The 20,022-nt window shown below is 43.2% G+C and overlaps 3 protein-coding genes across 4 annotated transcripts in view; all 3 read left to right on the forward strand.

Moving 5' to 3' along the window:
* The window catches only part of LOC132098197 (spermatogenesis-associated serine-rich protein 2-like), a 197,900-nt gene that overhangs the window by 85,517 nt on the left and 92,361 nt on the right, over positions 1-20,022 (forward strand). The window lies entirely within an intron of this gene.
* Positions 198-5,203, forward strand: LOC132098175 (transmembrane emp24 domain-containing protein 7-like). 2 transcript variants are annotated; one of them, XM_059504350.1, is made up of 4 exons: positions 198-363; positions 601-802; positions 3,734-3,979; positions 4,328-5,203. In XM_059504350.1, exons 2-4 carry the CDS (start codon positions 659-661, stop codon positions 4,562-4,564), a joined length of 627 nt encoding a protein of 208 aa, XP_059360333.1. In that variant the 5' UTR covers positions 198-363; positions 601-658; the 3' UTR covers positions 4,565-5,203. The 2 variants fall into 2 exon arrangements, with proteins under 2 accessions (XP_059360333.1, XP_059360332.1); XM_059504349.1 differs by having other exon boundaries at positions 229-363; positions 621-802.
* On the forward strand, positions 6,663-15,653 carry LOC132098176 (protein fem-1 homolog C). The gene is made up of 4 exons (XM_059504351.1): positions 6,663-7,035; positions 8,641-9,211; positions 11,919-12,694; positions 15,055-15,653. The coding sequence occupies exons 2-4, from the start codon at positions 8,668-8,670 to the stop codon at positions 15,586-15,588; spliced, it is 1,854 nt and encodes a 617-aa protein (XP_059360334.1). The 5' UTR covers positions 6,663-7,035; positions 8,641-8,667; the 3' UTR covers positions 15,589-15,653.

The following is a 20,022-nucleotide window of genomic DNA, read 5'->3' on the forward strand; positions in this document are numbered from 1 at the left end:
AAATCAGACACACAATCGTGAGTGTGTTCCATCTAGACACGTCAGTGAATGGTGAGCTCTTTCCGTAAATAAGATAAACAAAATCAGAAAAACTGCATGAAAACGTCTCATGTCTGCTCCGTGTATAGGCTTTACGCATGCGCAGAAAACGAATGTAACGTTTTCTGATGTTTTTGTGTGGAGACACTTTTGGTAAATTCTAGTGTGGACGAAGACCGTTTTAAAACGAAAACGCCGTTTTAAATCTATCCGGATTAATTGTAGACGTAGCATAAGACTTCGGAAAAGCCACAGTGACGTAGTCACGCACGTACGTGCAGTGAAAGGCGTCAAACAAGTTCCTGCTTCCGGTTCTCTTTCGAGGTAAGCCGCAGTCATCACTATCCATTGTTATTCGCTGTAAAGCTGATGATTTAGAACAGCACATTGATCTATATTGTAATATTTACGCTCACGGAGGTGTTTGAACGCGCTGAGCGCGAGCTCGTGTCGCGTAACCGCCGCTTGATCCACATCCGCGTTCGCCGCTCCTCATATTGATCTGCTGCATATATAATCATAATCTCTGAACGCTGGCTGTGGAGCTGCTGTTTCTGACAGGAATCTGTGTCTCCTCGCAGCTCTGTGCAGTGGTGGTTCAGCGGACCTGAGGGAGAACATGGCCTGGTTTCTGCTGCTGTGTGCGCCGCTTATGTTCGGCTGGATCCGCGCGTCAGAACTCACCTTCGAGCTGCCAGACAACGCCAAGCAGTGCTTCTATGAGGACATCACCATCGGCACCAAGTGCACACTGGAGTTCCAGGTACACAGAGCGACGGCATAGAGTTAGATCAGTGTGACGGCATAGAGTTAGAGCAGAGCGACGACTGCATAGAGTTAGATCAGTGTGACGGCATCGAGTTAGAGCAGAGCGACGACTGCATAGAGTTAGATCCGAGCGACGACTGCATAGAGTTAGATCAGTGTGACGGCATAGAGTTAGAGCAGAGCGACGACTGCATAGAGTTAGATCAGTGTGACGGCATAGAGTTAGAGCAGAGCGACGACGGCATAGAGTTAGAGCAGAGCGACGACGGCATAGAGTTAGAGCAGAGCGACGACGGCATAGAGTTAGAGCCGAGCGACGACTGCATAGAGTGAGAGCAGAGCGACGACGGCATAGAGTTAGAGCAGAGCGACGACGGCATAGAGTGAGAGCAGAGCGACGACTGCATAGAGTGAGAGCAGAGCGACGACTGCATAGAGTTAGAGCCGAGCGAAGATGGTATAGCGTTAGATCTGTGTGGCGGCATAGAGTTAGAGCAGAGCGACAACTGCATAGAGTTAGAGCAGAGCGACAACTGCATAGAGTTAGAGCCGAGCGACGACTGCATAGAGTTAGATCAGTGTGACGGCATAGAGTTAGAGCAGAGCGACGACTGCATAGAGTTAGAGCAGAGCGACGACTGCATAGAGTTAGATCAGTGTGACGGCATAGAGTTAGAGCAGAGCGACGACTGCATAGAGTTAGAGCAGAGTGACGACTGCATAGAGTTAGAGCCAAGAGACGACTGCATAGAGTTAGATCAATGTGACGGCATAGAGTTAGAGCAGAGCGACGACTGCATAGAGTTAGAGCCGAGCGACGGTGGCATAGAGTTAGAGCCGAGCGACGGTGGCATAGAGTTAGAGCAGAGCGACGACTGCATAGAGTTAGAGCAGAGCGACGACTGCATAGAGTTAGAGCAGAGTGACGACTGCATAGAGTTAGAGCCAAGCGACGACTGCATAGAGTTAGATCAATGTGACGGCATAGAGTTAGAGCAGAGCGACGACTGCATAGAGTTAGAGCCGAGCGACGATGGCAGAGTTAGAGCAGAGCGACGACGGCATAGAGTTAGAGCAGAGCGACGACGGCATAGAGTTAGAGCAGAGCGACGACGGCATAGAGTTAGAGCCGAGCGAAGACGGCATAGAGTTAGAGCCGAGCGAAGACGGCATAGAGTTAGAGCCGAGCGAAGACGGCATAGAGTTAGAGCAGAGCGACGGCGGCATAGAGTTAGAGCCGAGCGACGATGGTATAGCGTTAGATCAGTGTGACGGCGTAGATTTAGAGCAGAGCGACGACTGCATAGAGTTAGAGCAGAGCGACGACTGCATAGAGTTAGATCAGTGTGACGGCGTAGATTTAGAGCAGAGCGACGACTGCATAGAGTTAGAGCCGAGCGAAGACGGCATAGAGTTAGAGCCGAGCGACGACGGCATAGAGTTAGAGCCGAGCGAAGACGGCATAGAGTTAGAGCCGAGCGAAGACGGCATAGAGTTAGAGCCGAGCGACGACGGCATAGAGTTAGAGCCGAGCGACGACTGCATAGAGTGAGAGCAGAGCGACGACTGCATAGAGTGAGAGCAGAGCGACGACTGCATAGAGTGAGAGCAGAGCGACGACTGCATAGAGTGAGAGCAGAGCGACGACTGCATAGAGTTAGAGCCGAGCGACGATGGTATAGCGTTAGATCAGTGTGACGGCGTAGATTTAGAGCAGAGCGACGACTGCATAGAGTTAGAGCAGAGCGACGACTGCATAGAGTTAGATCAGTGTGACGGCGTAGATTTAGAGCAGAGCGACGACTGCATAGAGTTAGAGCAGAGCGACGACTGCATAGAGTTAGATCAGTGTGGCGGCATAGAGTTAGAGCCGAGCGACGATGGCATAGAGTTAGAGCAGAGCGACGACTGCATAGAGTTAGAGCCGAGCGACGATGGCATAGAGTTAGAGCAGAGCGACGACTGCATAGAGTTAGAGCAGAGCGACGACTGCATAGAGTTAGAGCAGAGCGACGACTGCATAGAGTTAGAGCAGAGCGACGACTGCATAGAGTTAGAGCAGAGCGACGACTGCATAGAGTTAGATCAGTGTGACGGCATAGAGTTAGAGCAGAGCGACGACTGCATAGAGTTAGAGCAGAGTGACGACTGCATAGAGTTAGAGCAGAGCGACGACTGCATAGAGTTAGAGCCGATCGACGACGGCATAGAGTTAGAGCAGAGCGACGACGGCATAGAGTTAGAGCAGAGCGACGACGGCATAGAGTTAGAGCAGAGCGACGACGGCATAGAGTTAGAGCAGAGCGACGACGGCATAGAGTTAGAGCCGAGCGAAGGCGGCATAGAGTTAGAGCCGAGCGACGACGGCATAGTTAGAGCAGAGCGACGACGGCATAGAGTTAGAGCAGAGCGACGACGGCATAGAGTTAGAGCAGAGCGACGACGGCATAGAGTTAGAGCCGAGCGAAGGCGGCATAGAGTTAGAGCCGAGCGACGACGGCATAGTTAGAGCAGAGCGACGACGGCATAGAGTTAGAGCAGAGCGACGACGGCATAGAGTTAGAGCCGAGCGAAGGCGGCATAGAGTTAGAGCCGAGCGACGACGGCATAGAGTTAGAGCAGAGCGACGACGGCATAGAGTTAGAGCAGTGTGACGGCATAGAGTTACAATAGAGCGACGACTGCATAGAGTTAGAGCAGTGATTCTGATTCTGAGATGATGGTGCTACAGCTGCTCTGGAGTCACTGGAGTGGCAGAGATCAGTGTGTTTAAATTACCAATATTAAAGAATACTAATAGTAATAGAGGTAGAAGTGATCTTGTTATTGAACAAACATCTTAGTAAGAGTTTATTGTGGTCTTATAACGTCTTCCTTCAGGAGATGTGAGTGTGTGGTGTGATGCGTCGTCTGTGTCTCTCTGCAGGTGGTCACTGGGGGTCACTATGATGTGGACTGTCGTCTGGAGGATCCGGACGGGACGGTCCTCTATAAAGAGATGAAGAAGCAGTATGACAGCTTCACCTTCACCGCCTCCAGAAACGGCACGTTCAAGTTCTGCTTCAGCAACGAGTTCTCCACCTTCACACACAAGACCGTGTACTTCGACTTTCAAGTCGGCGATGACCCTCCGCTTTTCCCGAGCGAGAACCGAGTGACGGCTTTAACACAGGTGATGAGTTACCTTCACTGGATTATTCTGATCAGATCTGTGCTTTCAGTCATCATCTGGCAGAGGAACATTTATTTAGCATGTGTTATTGAATGCCAAAAACATTATTATCAGCAGCTAAAACTGGTTTTAAGTCAGTTATTTCTATCTTTTGCTGTAGTGTGTCAGTAGGAAATATCAGTTTACATTTCCAAACATTCATTTGGCCATTAATTGCAAAAGATAGAAACAACTGACTTCAGACCAGTTTTAGTTGTTGATAATACTAGTGCTCTAATGATTCTGTGAGTCATCTTTAAGTACGCAGCAGCTGCTGAGACGGTGTCTGATGCTGCTGCTGTGTTTCAGATGGAGTCCGCCTGCGTGTCCATTCACGAGGCGCTGAAGTCTGTGATCGACTATCAGACACACTTCCGTCTGCGAGAGGCTCAGGGCCGCAGTCGAGCCGAGGATCTGAACACCAGAGTGGCCTTCTGGTCCATCGGAGAGGCCTTCATCCTCCTGGTGGTCAGCATCAGTCAGGTGGTTCTTCTCAGGAGCTTCTTCTCAGACAAGAAAACCACTACAACACGCATGGGGTCCTAACTACTCCTCACACCGGGCTTTTATACAAATATGAGTTATTTAAACAAACTCCTCAAGCTTGTTTTCCGTAGTCTTGTGTGTGATCCTCAGCTCATATCCAGCAGAATATTTCAGCACTGCTTTATTTATTTGGTGGCTGTGTGTTGACTCTTTACATGTATGTGAATGTTAAAGGATGTACAGACACTGTAGACCTGCTTGACACTCGTCTGATTGTAATATCATCATCATCATCGTCACTCGAGACTTCGTTCACCCGTTCAATCTTCATGTCTGAATCTGAGAGGGCTTTATGTTGTTCAAAACAGGAATCCTTGCAAATGTTTCCTAGTCGTCTTTTTATTTTCATGTCATTGGTGTAATTGGTGTGTTTTTATTTTTATTAGGTGTTTCTTTTTTTTCTTTTATTTTAGCGGTGCATTGATTTCTTGTTTGAATTGGTTAATAAATGTCAGGAGGAACTTCTCAAAGACTCTTCTTCATAAAACTAAGTCCTTGTCAAGTGCACATCTTATCAAGTATAATTTATTTTATGATCCAAGAAGAGAAAACTAAAATTCATTTGAATTTAGCATGAAAGCAAATGTTTTCTTTGTACAGTTCCCACAGTTGTAAGAAAAATAAAGCAGAAACGTGAAATCAATGATGCATAATAAATCCATTTTCTTTTGAAGTACTTTACTGGCGTGATTTTGATTACACGCAACACTGGCAAAGCATGCACAAAACAAGTAGTAAGGAGAAAAATTGAGTGAGTTAAATCTCTTTTTTGGTGTATTTTACCTGTAAAAGAAATCCTACTTAATTATGCACACCTGAGTAAGAAATATTTTGGTTCATTCCTGGGATTCTGTGCCTTTTGGACATCAGAACACTTAAAAAAAAAAAAAAAACATAATAGTAACAATTTAAATTAATTATTGTGTAATCATAATAGTGAGCTGTAAAACGTCAAAATAATTTTGGCATATAAATATATGGTATATAAAACCTTATGTATATAAAATCAAGCAATTATGAGCAAATTAAATGAGAAGGAGGACCAAAAATGTCCACCCTGTTAGGGACAAATGAAGAATGATTTTAAATATTTATGAATATGTAAACTTTCATATTTAACATTTTAAAAAGCTTAAATACACCACTTCTTCAACTTAAACATCAGTTACTGTCACGATCTCAATGTACATTAATGTGTCCAGCCTTTTGACTTTAACAGGGAGGACATTTTGACCTAAAATCAGCTGTAACAGGAGATTTGTCAAAGAATTAGATTTTTTTTTTAGTGTCTCATTCATCTTTCCCTTTAAGGAAATGATGTCAGCTGTTTAGTAAGATATAAATTCCCTTTTTTCACTTAAAGGGCCAGTAGTCGAATATAACAGGGTGGACAAGCTAAAAATCTGTGTTTGTTTTTTAAAATTTATTTAATACTTGGAAAATATTTTCTTTTTTAAATCCCTCATATTAAGTGTTGTGTTAATCATCAAAATGGCAGACACGGGGCTGAGATCATAGGAAAAATTTGATATTTGGTGGTTTAAAATACTGTACATTTTTTAGAACTATACATTAATAAAAAATGCGTAAAGTTCACGATTTGTTTTTTTTTACAACAAAGATAAAAAATTTAATAATGATAATATCACGATCTTTACTGAGGACACAAAAGGCATAGAATCCCAGGAATTACTCTAGCCTATACTTACAGCCCTTGTTATGATTAAATACAAAATCAACAGTCGTTATTAAGATTGCTGTGATATGGAATTGGTAAAATGTGCTTGAAAAGAAATATGAGCAGAATATCAGCACTGTACAATATTATATTGTGCATCAGTCCGGTTCTCTCTGGCCTCTAGAGGGCGCTGTTAGCGAACACCGATATTACAGTCAACAGGCAAATCTAAGGAAGATTAATCTTTAATCACTCGTTTATTTCTATGAATCGGGTTTTCAAGGCTCACTGAGGAGTAAAACACCGGACTCTTTCATCAATCTCCGAGAATCGTTCCGTTCGCTCCTCACGCGCCCGCGTTATTAAAAGCGCTCGCGTCGTGACTCTTCGTTTACCTTTAAATGGAAAACGTTTGAGCGACGCCGTGATTGGTCCGCCAGGCTGTCAATCACTCGTGATGGGGCGGGATCTTCGGGCCGCTGTAACTGACGGGGAAACCAGCAGCGTTCGTCAAGATCTGAGCCACAGAACCGAGAAATGGACTTAAAACCAGCATAATGTCGGATTCGTGAGGCTCTGGAGTTCGTGAAACACCGTTTGAGTGTGTTGACTGAGGAGGACCTCGATGTTACAGGAAGCGGGGGAGGGAAGACTCGCAGCGACGCTCTGTTTTTATCGTTATATATTATATCTGGACTCGGTATGAGCTAAAGCAGCGTTACCGTCGCAGTCTGTGTCTGTGGAGCTTCGTTCAACGCGAGTAAACGGCTGTTAACGGACACAAGCGCTAGCGGTGAGTGCGGCCTTCGGTCTGACGCGGTGATTAACGACAGAAAACGACACGATAATGATCCACATCACGGGTCTGTGTGTGACCGGACAGAATACCGGTCAAACTGTGTTGTTTGAGGTTAAAATCTACCGTAAAACACCTGTAATGACTCTGAGTGAGCCGTGCTGGATGTCAACACAGCCTCGAACAGCGAACACTGCTCTGATAATAATAATAATAATATTAATAATAATAATAATTGGGTACTTGATAGTGATCGGCTTAATATCTGTATATATAATGACTCTAAACCGTATTCATTATAATGAATTTATCGTAGGCTAAGAGATTATATATAAAGAAAGCTGTGCTAGTGTCATGTTTCTGATCACGTGATAAAGTCTGCTGTAAATACTGTAGGAATAAAACAGCCATAACTCACCTGGATCAAGACTAAATACTACAGAACTCCTGATCCTCACTCATCAGAGCGTAAACATAACTAACCCTGGATCAGAAGAACTGGTTTGACTAACTAGCAGTAAACCAAACTCAAAATAGATCTTTTTATGACTTTTAGAGCAGTCGAGGCAGTTTATACAATAGACTGCTGGTTTGACTGCTCACTTACTGACAGAAACACCTTAAAAGAGCAGTTCGAGATGAATTGTCATCATTTACTCAGCCTCATCTTTCTTTCTTCAGTGGCGGATACTGAAGAATATCTTGCTCAAAATGCCATAACTGTAATGACTTGTGCAATATATATCTCCACTGTCCTCTTAGTTTGTGAATGTCAGGATATTGCTCAAAAGCTGAGCTCTTGTGAAGTCGTGTGTTTGGAAAGACACCATTCACAAAAACAGCTCAATAGGGATGTGACACTTCTCATGATGTCAGACGATTCACAGAAGGGCTTTCACAATGTGTTTCTCTCACATTTATAAAAAAAAAAAAGAGATTTAAGACTAATTATTAATTAAAGGGTGCTCTATTATTATTTCTTAGACAAAATGCTGCACATTTCTTTGTGAAATTGAAATGTCAAATAACTAAACTGAAATTTTAAAACAAATCCCAAATCAACTGAATACAAAATCATTAGAGCACTAGTATTATCAGCAGCTAAAACTGGTTTTAATTCAATCTTTTGCTGTAGTGTGTCAGTAGGAAATATCAGTTTGCATTTCCAAACATTAATTTGTCCATTCATTGTAATAATGCAGTGAGATTTGTGTTTGTGCTGCACACAGAGATGACTTCAACCCAGTTTTAGCTGCTGATAAAAGAGTGCAGTGATGATTCTGCTCAGCTCTGTTTGTAAGAGACAGAAACAGCAGAAGCTCTGAATGAGACGCAGATGCACGCTCTGACAGCAGGAGGCGCTCATGGAACTGCAGCGCTACACTGTTTCCTTGGTTACCGCTGTAAACAAAACAAGATAAAAAGAAAACACCTTCTAAACTTTCTGTTCATTCATATAAACGTCCTCAATTCCAACGCGATTCGTTTAACATCTCAACCGACTCGATCGTCACACATTGTTATTGATTTCTCAGGCTGCATCGTTACATCCCTACACTTGAAGCTTGTGATGTACGTGTCTGATCTTGTTGTTGTTTACAGGACGGAGTCGCAGGGCAGCTCTAAGCCATGGATTTAAAAACGGCTGTTTTCAACGCCGCCCGAGACGGCAAACTGAGACTCCTCCAGAAACTGTTAGAGAACAAGAGCGATCACGATGTGATGAAGCTGATGGCGGAGAAGACGAACGGAGCGACGCCGCTGCTGATGGCTGCTCGGTACGGTCACCTGGAGCTGCTGGAGTACCTGATCGAGTGCTGCTGCGCACCTGTGGAGGTGGGAGGATCGGTGAACTTCGACGGGGAGATCATCGAGGGAGCGCCGCCGCTGTGGGCCGCCTCGGCCGCCGGACACCTGAAGGTCGTGCAGTCTCTGCTGGGACACGGCGCTTCTGTGAACAATACCACTCTCACCAACTCCACGCCGCTGAGAGCCGCCTGCTTCGACGGACACCTGGACATCGTCAGATACCTGGTGGAGCACAAGGCAGATCTGGAGGTGGCCAACAGACACGGACACACCTGCCTCATGATATCATGTTATAAAGGACACAAGGAGATCGCACAGTACCTGCTGGAGAAAGGAGCCGATGTCAACCGGAAAAGTGTGAAAGGTGAGACTAGAGATGTGCAATTTATATCATCTGTGATAATACTTATCGGGTGTTTCCCAAAAACCATTGCGCACACACCTAGAGAGCGCTCACGTTCATGACGTGATGAAGTCTAGACTAGACCCTTTCACTGCAGGATTCAGTCTGTTAAAAGACATTTAGAGACACGAGGACAGAACATTTATATATATATATATACCACTTCATATAGAATATTTCATCAATTTCACACAAAGAGTGCCATTTTTCTTTTTCTCCAAAACTTGCCATGATTATAAATTATATTAAATTATTTTTTTTTTTATATGTTCAATAAACAAGAAGTTAATTAAGAGACTTACATTTTAAATAATATATTTCCTGTGTTTGTGCCATTTCGCCATCAGAAATAATTCCAAACACAGCCACAGAACTGTTCTGTTCCTGAATGAATCAATCGTTTAAATGATTCGGTTCAATCGCGATGACTCACTAATTAACAGCCACCTACTAGTGGTTTTAGTTTCACTAATAAAGTATCCATTCAGTGTTTTATGATTAATATATCAAAACATTATTTATGCATTTGTAATTGCAGGTTAAATGCATTAATTCCCTGCATTGAACAGTGTGTACCGGTAAATACATTTACATTTAACAGATGCTTTTATCCAGAGCGACTTACAAAGTAGAAGCAAACAAAAGAACAACAATATACAAGTGCTGTGACATCTCAGTTAGTCGAGCACATAGCCAAGTGTTTTTAAAAATAAATAAATTAGGCCTAAACGAATGGAATGGAGTAGAATAGGTAAGTGCTAGATCAGGGATCAGCAACCTTTTCGGCATGACGTGCCATTTTTTATTTTTATGGTTAACCACTGTGCCAAGTGTGCACAGCCCCCCCTCCCCCCACACCCCGATATAATTCTGTATTTAAACGGTACATACACAATTTTTTATTATACGATAAAAAAAAGTTTTTTTAACGTTTAATCAACGTTAATGCACTGCTTTAATTGATGAACGTGCACACACAGACACACACACAACACACACCACTCGCACACAGAGATCTGAGATCGTGCTGTGCAAAAAGTAGCATTCAGAAGCTCATAAACCTATGAGTGTTGTCATGCTACTTTTATTAATCGATACTGAATCGCTACATTATATTTCTCAACAACAAAGGGGCAAAATCGCTTCATTGTCTGCAGAGAGAGACAATTTACCCCCCCCCCCACTTTCTTTCTCTCAAAATGGCCATATTTCAGAAAATTTTTAATCACTGGATATAGCTTTAGGTCATTTAACATTTCTATGGTAAAACGTATTATTAAAAGTTGACTAATGTTAATTGATTTGCAGCTTCATCTTACCTCACTCTCTTTAACGTTAAACTGACGCTTCGCGCTCTGCTTCTGTGAACAGTAAACCCCGCCTACTTTGATCTGATTGGCCATCTCAGTCATTTTGACATTGACGAGTGCTGTTAGACCGAGGCTTTGATCTGAAGCACCTAGTATGTGCAGTGTTTGCACGTGCATCCATGCAAGTTAATTCTCACACTTTAATAGTATTTGTAGCTCCTAACAGGCTGTGTGACTATGAGAAGTTATTACATCAAACTGTTCGTCATTATACAGTTTTCCTTATTGCTTGCGTGCCAGCGATTATCCCTCTGCGTGCCACTGTTGGCACGCGTGCCGTAGGTTGCCAACCCCTGTGCTAGATGATGGAAGAAGAAAGGGTCTGTGAGAGAGACTTTGTGCTTCTTTGGGATGAACCCGAGGCGTTCTGGAGGTCAGTTCTAGAGCGAGCAGAGCCATTGTTTGTCCTGTAGACACGCTTCAGTACCTTGCTATTGGCAGCCAGTGTAAGTCACATCAACATGGAAATGTATTTCTACTGCGCTTTATACAAAACAGATTGGGTCAAAGCAGCTTCACAGAGATCAAGAGGAATCGATGGTTTCAGTTCAGATCGACAATAGAGTCATTATTCAGATCAGTTCAGTGTTGATTCAGTTTGATAGCTGACAATAATTCACGTCAAGCTTGCCATTTCTGTCATCAGATAACATAACTGTGAAAATAATGAGCATTTCAGATCCTAAACGCCTCTGTTTGGTTCCACTAGTGCTGCACAAATACATGTACAGTCAAAGAAAAATTTATTCACACACCTTTCTCACATTATATCACAGTTTATTGGCTATAGTTTAGAAAACGGTAATAAAATATGAGAAGAACGTTAAACTGTCAGAATAAATTAATCTTGTATTGTCAGATAACTTTGATAGAAGGGTATGTAATGAATTCAGTTGAACAGCTGTCAGCTGTTAAAATTAAGAACACAAATAGATAAAACTAATTTAGCTCCAATAATATTTAGTTCAGTCTGTGCTGTAAAAATGGTCATTTTAGCAATTAAAGAAAAAACACTTAAGCAACACGTGATCAGGTCGAAGTGTCTGAATCATTTTTGATTTAAAATGTTTATCAGTTTTGCACTGTATGAAGAATTATTGGTTATATGTCAGTCATCTTTATCTTGCTATCCTCACTTACATAAATGAACTATAGTGTCCTGCGTCCACTAGTAAAACTTATATCTGGTGTCTGAATCATTTTAGGTTAGACTGTATTTAGTTTATCCTCAGTGACTGTCGGGTGTCTGTCCTCTTCATCTCTGACGTCTTGTGTTCTGTGTGCTCTCTGTCCTGAAGGGAACACGGCTCTACACGACTGCGCTGAGTCCGGGAGCTTGGAGATCATGAAGATGCTCCTGAAGTACGGCTCCAGCATGGAGAAGGACGGATACGGGATGACGCCGCTGCTCTCCGCCAGCGTGACGGGACACACCAACATCGTGGATTTCCTCACGCAGCACCCTCAGACCAGCAGAACGGAGCGCATCAACGCTCTGGAGCTGCTGGGGGCCACGTTCGTGGATAAGAAGAGAGACCTGCTGGGAGCGCTGAAGTACTGGAAGAGAGCCATGGACCTGCGGCACAGCGAGCCCAACCACGGGCTCCTGAAGGACGAGCCCAAGCAGCTGGAGCCGGCCTACGATTACAGCAAGGAGGTGAACTCCTTCGAGGAGCTGGACGGCCTGATCGCTGACCCCGACGACATGCGCATGCAAGCGCTGCTGATCCGAGAACGCATCCTCGGGCCCTCGCACCCCGACACGTCCTACTACATCCGCTACCGGGGAGCCGTGTACGCCGACTCGGGCAACTTCGAGCGCTGCATCAAGCTGTGGAAGTACGCTCTGGACATGCAGCAGAGCAACCTGGACGCGCTCAGCCCCATGACGGCCAGCAGCCTGCTGTCCTTCGCCGAGCTCTTCTCCTTCATGCTGCAGGACCGAGCCAAGGGTCTGCTGGGGACCTGCGTGTCCTTCCAGGAGCTGATGGAGATCCTCAGTAAGAGCGTGCTGGAGATCGAGCGTGCCATCAAGCAGACGCAGCCCGGCCCCGATCCAGCGCAGCTCAGCAAGGTGATCTATTCTCCTCAAGTCCTTAAGTGTTCCACTTAAACGTATCCCTTAAGCTGATGACACATGGGGCAACTTTTTGAGTGTTGCTTGGGCACTTTCTCACTGAGAATGGGTGATAAATGACTGTCTGGATACTTTAGATTGGGTCAGAGATGATCTTTAGGGACATGACAGGGTCTGTAACTAACTTGGATCACGTGTGCCTTATTAACCAATCACATTACAGCCTTGCTATCACTGAATTTCAGTCAGAGTTGTGTGACACTCGAGCACACTTTCAGATCCAGATAGGAATGAAGGAGAAGTGCCATGAGCTGAATCACAGCTGACGCAAAAACTCTGACTTCTCTTAAAAAACAGCATTTTTTTGTGGTAAGCTACTAATATTTTAATTTACAATTATTCTTTATTGTAAAAGATAATGTACATTTAGCAGATAGGCCGTCAATTCATCAAATAAGCCGTTTCCTTTAAAAAGCAGTTTATTCATCGTAGTGAAGCCTCTCCTCCATTAACATTCATTCAAACTAAACGTCTCTGTTCACACATACGGTCAGACCGGACACGTTAGTTTTAGCCAAGGATTGTCTTCTAGTTGCTTTGACCTGGTTACCCATTTATGGCAACATTAACCAAAGTTGCTCACCAACATTACTTGAAAAGTTGTTGTGTGTATCATGAGCCTGAGGCGAGGGATTGAATCAAGGCTGATGATACAAGGGCAACTTTTTGAGCAATGCTGCCGAGCAACTCTGTTTAAGGGATTGTTGCTTGGGTACATTCTTTACTGAAAATACATTTCTATCTGGATCCTGAAGATCGGTCATGGGCCCTGTGTGTTACCGGGGTGTTACCGGGGTGTTACCGGGGTGTTACCGGTGTGTTACCGGTGTGTTACCGGGGTGTTACCGGGGTGTTACCGGGGTGTTACCGGGGTGTTACCTGGTCACCCATTGACGGCAACATTAACATTAAAGCTGCTCCGCAGCATTGTTCAGAGAGTTTCCCCGTGTATCATCAGCCTAACACCATGTCCTACACGTGAACACACACACACACACACACACACACACCGTGAACACACACACACATACCGTGAATACACACGTAACAATTACCAGTTTGACGATAAATCATGATAAAATTCCCTGCAGTTAGTATTACCATTTCTTCTTTTAATTATTAAAACCGTATTCCATTAGTGTGATTTGAACAGCTGGCGATAAATAAACCCTGTCCGAGCGGAGCAGAGTTTTCAGTCTCGGCTGCGCAGAGCAACAGATGAGTGCTAAGAATTAATCAAATGAATTACGAATTAATGAATTATATGAATGTACCTCTGTAGTTTCTATTTTCAGAAACGATTCAATGGCTTTTTGTTTTCATCTTGGCTCCGTGTAATAGCTAAAGGAAGTGTTCTTCATCGCAGTACTGTTTTGTTCTCGGAGGTTACAGGAAACAGCTGTAGTTCATCTTTCCCATCAGCGCCACCTGCTGTCAGAGAGTGGATTTACACAGACTTACATTCACATCCAGCTACTGTCTGGACAGAAACAGACTGAATTGACCCGCCCTGCTGTATTTTGACCGGTTGATGAAAAACAAGCTTATGTGGATTCTACACAATTAAAGAATTCAGATAAGTTATCTAGAATTATTTATTAAGTAATTATCATTTCGAATTTTATCTTTTAATTTATTTAAAGGCTGAAATGTGAGGTTTACCTTTTTTTAAAATGTTTTTCAAAGCTTTGGACATTTACATTAGATCCGAATATTTCTTTACCTTTAGTCTTCCAGCGATAATGAAGTCTAGCTCCGTGTGCGAGCGTGCAGAGCGAAGGCAAACGTGAAACTGAGGAGTTTATCGCTCAACGAGGAGCTTCTTTTTCAATCTGGAACTGGTTTGGTCAGGACGACACAATGCACAAAAAATCAGTCTGAGCCTTAAATAAATAGACGACAGTACCCAGGATTGCTTGAGGAACACTTTAAACCATCTATTGTTGCAAAATGTGACCCTGGAGCATAAAACCATTCAGAAGGGTCAGGTTTTTTTTTATTGAGATATATTCATTATCTGAAAGCTGAATAAATCATCTCTCCATTGATGTCTGGTTTGTTAGGAGGACAATATTTGAAAATCTAAATTTTAATTTATATTAAGTGCCGCTACATTTGAAAGCAGGTGATGGCCATTTACTGCTAATCACAGAACCAGCTTTACTGACGAGACACGGATGACCATCACATGTGATTAATCCTGCATCTCTGTTTCTCAGTTTAACAAGCTGCTCTGACACCATCTGCAATGTGAAAAGTGCTGGGCTCACACTGTTCCTAACCGTTGTGATCCACAGGTGCTGTCCATCATCCTGCACCTCATCTGTCTGCTGGAGAAAGTGCCGTGCACTGTGGAGCAGGACCACTTCAAGAAAGAGACCATCTACAGGTTCCTGAAGCTGCAGGCCTGTGGGAAGAACGGCTTCAGTCCGCTGCACCTGGCCGTGGACAGGAACACCACCTGTGTGGGCCGCTACCCCGTCTGCAAGTTCCCCTCCTTCCAGGTCACATCTATCCTGCTGGAGTGTGGTGCTGATGTGAACTGCAGAGACCAGGATGACAACAGCCCTCTGCATGTGGCTGCGTCCAACAACCACCCCGACATCATGAAGCTGCTGATCTCCTGCGGCACACACTTCGACAGCACCAACTCCCTCAAACAGACGGCCTGCGACCTGCTGGACCAGAAGGAGCTGGCCAAGAACCTGATCCAGCCCATCAACCACACCACGCTGCAGTGTCTGGCGGCGCGCTCCATCATCAGACACGGCCTGGTGTACCACGGGAACATCCCCGAGCGGCTGGAGGCCTTCGTGCTGCTGCACAGATAGTGCTCCACAGATGTGCTGTGCTTCCTGTGAGCAGAGACGGTCGGCTCGGGCACATCTCCCTCCGGCGTGAGCCAGCATTAGGGCCATAAATCAATGAGGATTCTGAGATCTTCTGAATGCATGTGATTCTCTCCGGAACAGCAGATGGCGCTCTACTCTAGATTTGATGAAGAAGAGCTGAAGAGTCTGTAATTTCACCTCGGCTCAGAATGATTTTAATATAAACACAGCCCACTGTGAACACACGTGTCTAATTCACTTTAACCTTTTTGAATTGAATGAATGGTTATTTTATGTTCGAGTGTGTAAGGATTTGGAGAAGAGCGGTGTACAGTGGTTTATAAAGCATGCAGTGTTTTAAACTAATCTCAGAATCGACTCGAGAAAGGATTCGGAAGATCTCAGAATGGATGCGGAATCACTTCTGGATTCACGATGCATCGATTTATTTCCCCAGCCCTGCTTGATGTTTGCAGATACCATAAGTGCTTTTATTCTTCCTATGCACAGGCTGTAATATGAGTTCTGTGTTTCTGGATTGTGCCACGTGTTCATGCGAATGCCTGTTTGTTGTCCTCTCTTCCTCTCTGTCTCCTGATTCGACGAGGAACGGCCTGCTCGAGGAAACACGTCTCTATTGAATGTTTTATCTTTGACCTCCCCATTGTTATCACACAGCATGTGCTGGTGCTCACCGTCAGAGTTAACAAACCAGTGACACATTACCAGCTCTGCGTTTGTGATCATGATGATGATGATGATGATGACGAGGGAGTCTTCAGCTCGTGTAGTTTAAGTTCAGCTTTAGCTACATGTGTGTGGTTTGAACTCAAGGGCTTCAGATTCTTCTTCAGGCACAATACACTAGGGAATGAAACAAATGTACAGTCAAAGGACTTGCACTTTATTGCAGTGATATTTGATATTCATATTATGATAACATAAAGCTTGTTGATGTCCATAGATCATAATGGATAATAAACCTCTGTTGCACTCGAGCGTTTGTCTGTTTGTCCTTCGAGAGACCATCAGATGTGAAGAGGAGAATCATCTCGACAGTAAACTAATGATCTGAAACACATTCAGGTGCTCTCTGGAGAAAACCCTGCTAATATTGAGAGCCTGCGACGCTTGTTTCTGTAGTTTTCTCTCACGTTGTGAGAGTCGTGTGTGTGTGTTATTCTCTGGTGACTCGGAGAGGATGTGATCTGTGTGTCGTGTTCATGTTCAATGACCTAACCGTCATCAGACTCTTAAAACCAAAGTTAATCCTCACATCTATATCTCTGTCATTTACTCACTCTCAAACTGTTCTACACCTTTATGATTTCTAGGGAAATCCTGGCCAGATTTATCAGAAATGTATGTCTAAAGAAGCTTCTGCATATGGTCTTCTTTCATCATTACACTCAGATTAATTTCTCACACTTCTCTGTTTTTCTGGGCTTCTTCGCCCGAAAACGGGCGAAAACTTGAACGTTTTTAAATGTTTAATTTTTTTGCTTCATCGGATGGGGATGAAACTTGGTGACTTTTGTTGTATTACCTATATGAACACACAAAAAAATCAAGGAGATGATTCTGATATGTTAAAGGGTCGTAAAAAAAAGTCACACTTAGCTTCCTCCCGCCCGAAATCGGGCGACATAGGAAATGAATGGGAAATATGAAAAAATAGGAAAACTCAGAGAAACTTTTGGTGGTACAAGCTACAGATCAGCAACTGTGCTGAAAAAAAGTGTACAGCAATGAAGGGGTGACACTCTAGAACATCAAGAGATCCTGCAAAATAAGACATCATGCAAATAAGATCCCCCCCCCCACACACACACACCCACGCACACAAACACACACACACATACACAGATAAACTGGCGACTGCAACAGCAAATTTGTAGAATATTCCACATAAAATCAATATATGAAAAAAAAAACTTGCTCAAATGCACACACACACACACAGAGAGAGAGAGAGAGAGAGAGAGAAAGAGAGAGAGAGAAAGAGAGAGACTGGTAAGACTGCAACAGCAAATTTTGAGAATATGCAAAAATAAATAAATAAAAAATACAAAAAGAGACTCTCGCTCAAATGCAACACACACACACACACACATTCACTCACACATACACACACACACACACACACACACATTGTGTTCCCTTTCTAACCAAATGCTATAGTTTGATTGTAATCATAATGCAAAACCTGATACTTATCTAAACATTTTTGTTAAGAAAATAAAGTAATCATCTTTTAGAATATCTAAATGTATATCTAAATAAAAAAAACGAATAAGATAGAGAAATCATGTCTAAAACAACAAAAGGAATCAAATAGCCTTTCTACATAGGATATATAGGAAGCTATAGACAGCCTACAGGCTGGTACAGGACATTACACAAAAGTGGCTATTTTTTAAAGCCACTAGATGAAGTTCTTCTCCTGGAACATTTTTTTTTAGGCTAGCACTCTATTTTGATGTGAAATGCTGCATTTATTGAATTTTTTTAAAAAAATAAATATAAAATAAAAAATGATATATTAATTCTAATGGAAAAAATAGCTCATAAAAATTATATAATTAATGCAAAGTATCATAAAAAAATCTAAAAATTCTAAATAATAATCAGAAAACATTATAGAACAAAAATATATTTGATTGGTTATCCTGGGAAAAAGTAAAGTACAATTTTAAGGCTTCGCCCGTTTTCGGGCGGGAGGAAGCTAAGTGTGACCCATTTACGAAGAAGCCCAGAGGGTTAAGTATTAGTAAATAAATAACCTTTAATAATGTCCTGCTCCAGACCTGTCCCTCGTTCAGACTCGAGCCGTGTGTGATCTTCTTCTGGAGTATTTCTGGAAGTGTGATGAACGTGACACTCAGCTCTCTGTGAGCGTTAGGATCATCAGTGATGTGGACAGACATTTATACGCTGCTCTGAAACTATCATCTTAATAAATGTATGCACTGAAGTTATTTTTGCTCTTATGGGTCAAGTCTAGATTACACTGTAGAGTCACTTTGATTTCTTTGGCAGATGTTGCACATGGATTGGTTTCTGTGTAAAACTCTACGAGAGTTTGTGTGCAATGCAATGTAACTCCGATCAGTGCGAAGATCTTCTAGATGCTTAGTGCTAGATGTGCTCCTGAGCACCTGTGGGGGGGGGGGTGTGCATGTTGAAAGGTGTCTTTACACACGTTACAGCGGTTTAATATTCTAAGATCACCTCAGATCACAGGAACACACGGCTGATTAAAGGTGCAACAGCAGTGTAAATGCATTTCTCCAAACAATGTTTGCGATGTTCAGAAGCACTTTGGTGTCATATTTGTGTGTTTGGTGCAACACAGGTACAGCCAGGTGAGTTCACATTTAACATTTTAACAAATGTGCCTAAAACATACAGGACTAGACCAGATCCATTGCTGATTAAACTAAAACTTTATTCATTCAAACCTAATAAATCCAGACGTTCAATAGGAAAATAGTGATTTCATCTCTGTTAGATTTTCAGTGATCAAACAAAAACAAATGGAGTAAATATTCACATCATTAGTGCAAAGTGTGTTTTTAGCTGATTTATAGCTCAAAGAAAGCATTGGTCTTCAGGACACTGCACTTAAGTTTGTTTGTCATGTCTAAGTCTACAGTGACTCTGTGACAGGAGGATAAAGAGGGAGAAATAAAACAGTCCAGCATTTCTGTTTCTCTCTGTTCATTGTGAGGGGGAGCCCTGGAGGCTCAATCTATTAACTCTTCCCAGATAATTATACCTCACATCAATCCCAAATATCCCACTGATCACTGGTGAGAACTAGTTAACATGTTCCTATCGGATTGTTAAATTCGCAGACTCAATCGTTGGGAGCCTTGGCTCACGCCGGACAGAGTTTGACCGAGTTTGACCAGCAGGTGTCAGCGATTCGAGCGAAAAGCTTCGTTTCTCCCATCTCTAGCAGAGCTACTTTCAAACTTTGATCGCTGCTTGTGGCTAAAATTTTGACCTATTGCATGCAGGGCCGTGTTAAGACAGTGTGGTGCCCCTGGGCACTATACCTCAAATCCCATTTTTCGTATTTTTCGGACTATAAGTCACACCTAAGTTTAAGTCGCACCAGTCCAAAAATATGTCCTGACAAGGAAAAAAACATATAAAAGTCACACTGGACTATAAGTCGCATTTATTTAGAACCACGAACCAAGTTAAAACATAACCATCTCCAGCCGCGAGAGGGCGCTCTATGTTTTCAGTGGTAGACTACAGGAGCACTGAGCAGCATAGAGCGCCCTCTCGCGGCTGGAGACGGTTATGTTTTAACCCTAACTTCAATGGTAAACGGGGAGAGCAAGCGAGAGTGCAGTCAATCGCTTCTGTGTCATTGTCGTCCTGAGCTCATTCTTCACTCGTTAAATAAAAACTTTCGATACC

This window comes from Carassius carassius, chromosome 21 (genome assembly GCF_963082965.1).
Source record: "Carassius carassius chromosome 21, fCarCar2.1, whole genome shotgun sequence".
NCBI lineage: Eukaryota > Metazoa > Chordata > Actinopteri > Cypriniformes > Cyprinidae > Carassius > Carassius carassius.

Coding starts and splice junctions, on each gene's coding strand:
- LOC132098175 (XM_059504350.1), top strand. CDS start 659: ATGGCCTGGTTTCTGCTGCTGTGTGCGCCGCTTATGTTCGGCTGGATC. Junction 803..3,733: donor AGTGCACACTGGAGTTCCAG/GTACACAGAGCG, acceptor GTCTCTCTGCAG/GTGGTCACTGGGGGTCACTA. Junction 3,980..4,327: donor GAGTGACGGCTTTAACACAG/GTGATGAGTTAC, acceptor GCTGTGTTTCAG/ATGGAGTCCGCCTGCGTGTC.
- LOC132098176 (XM_059504351.1), top strand. CDS start 8,668: ATGGATTTAAAAACGGCTGTTTTCAACGCCGCCCGAGACGGCAAACTG. Junction 9,212..11,918: donor CAACCGGAAAAGTGTGAAAG/GTGAGACTAGAG, acceptor TCTGTCCTGAAG/GGAACACGGCTCTACACGAC. Junction 12,695..15,054: donor ATCCAGCGCAGCTCAGCAAG/GTGATCTATTCT, acceptor TGTGATCCACAG/GTGCTGTCCATCATCCTGCA.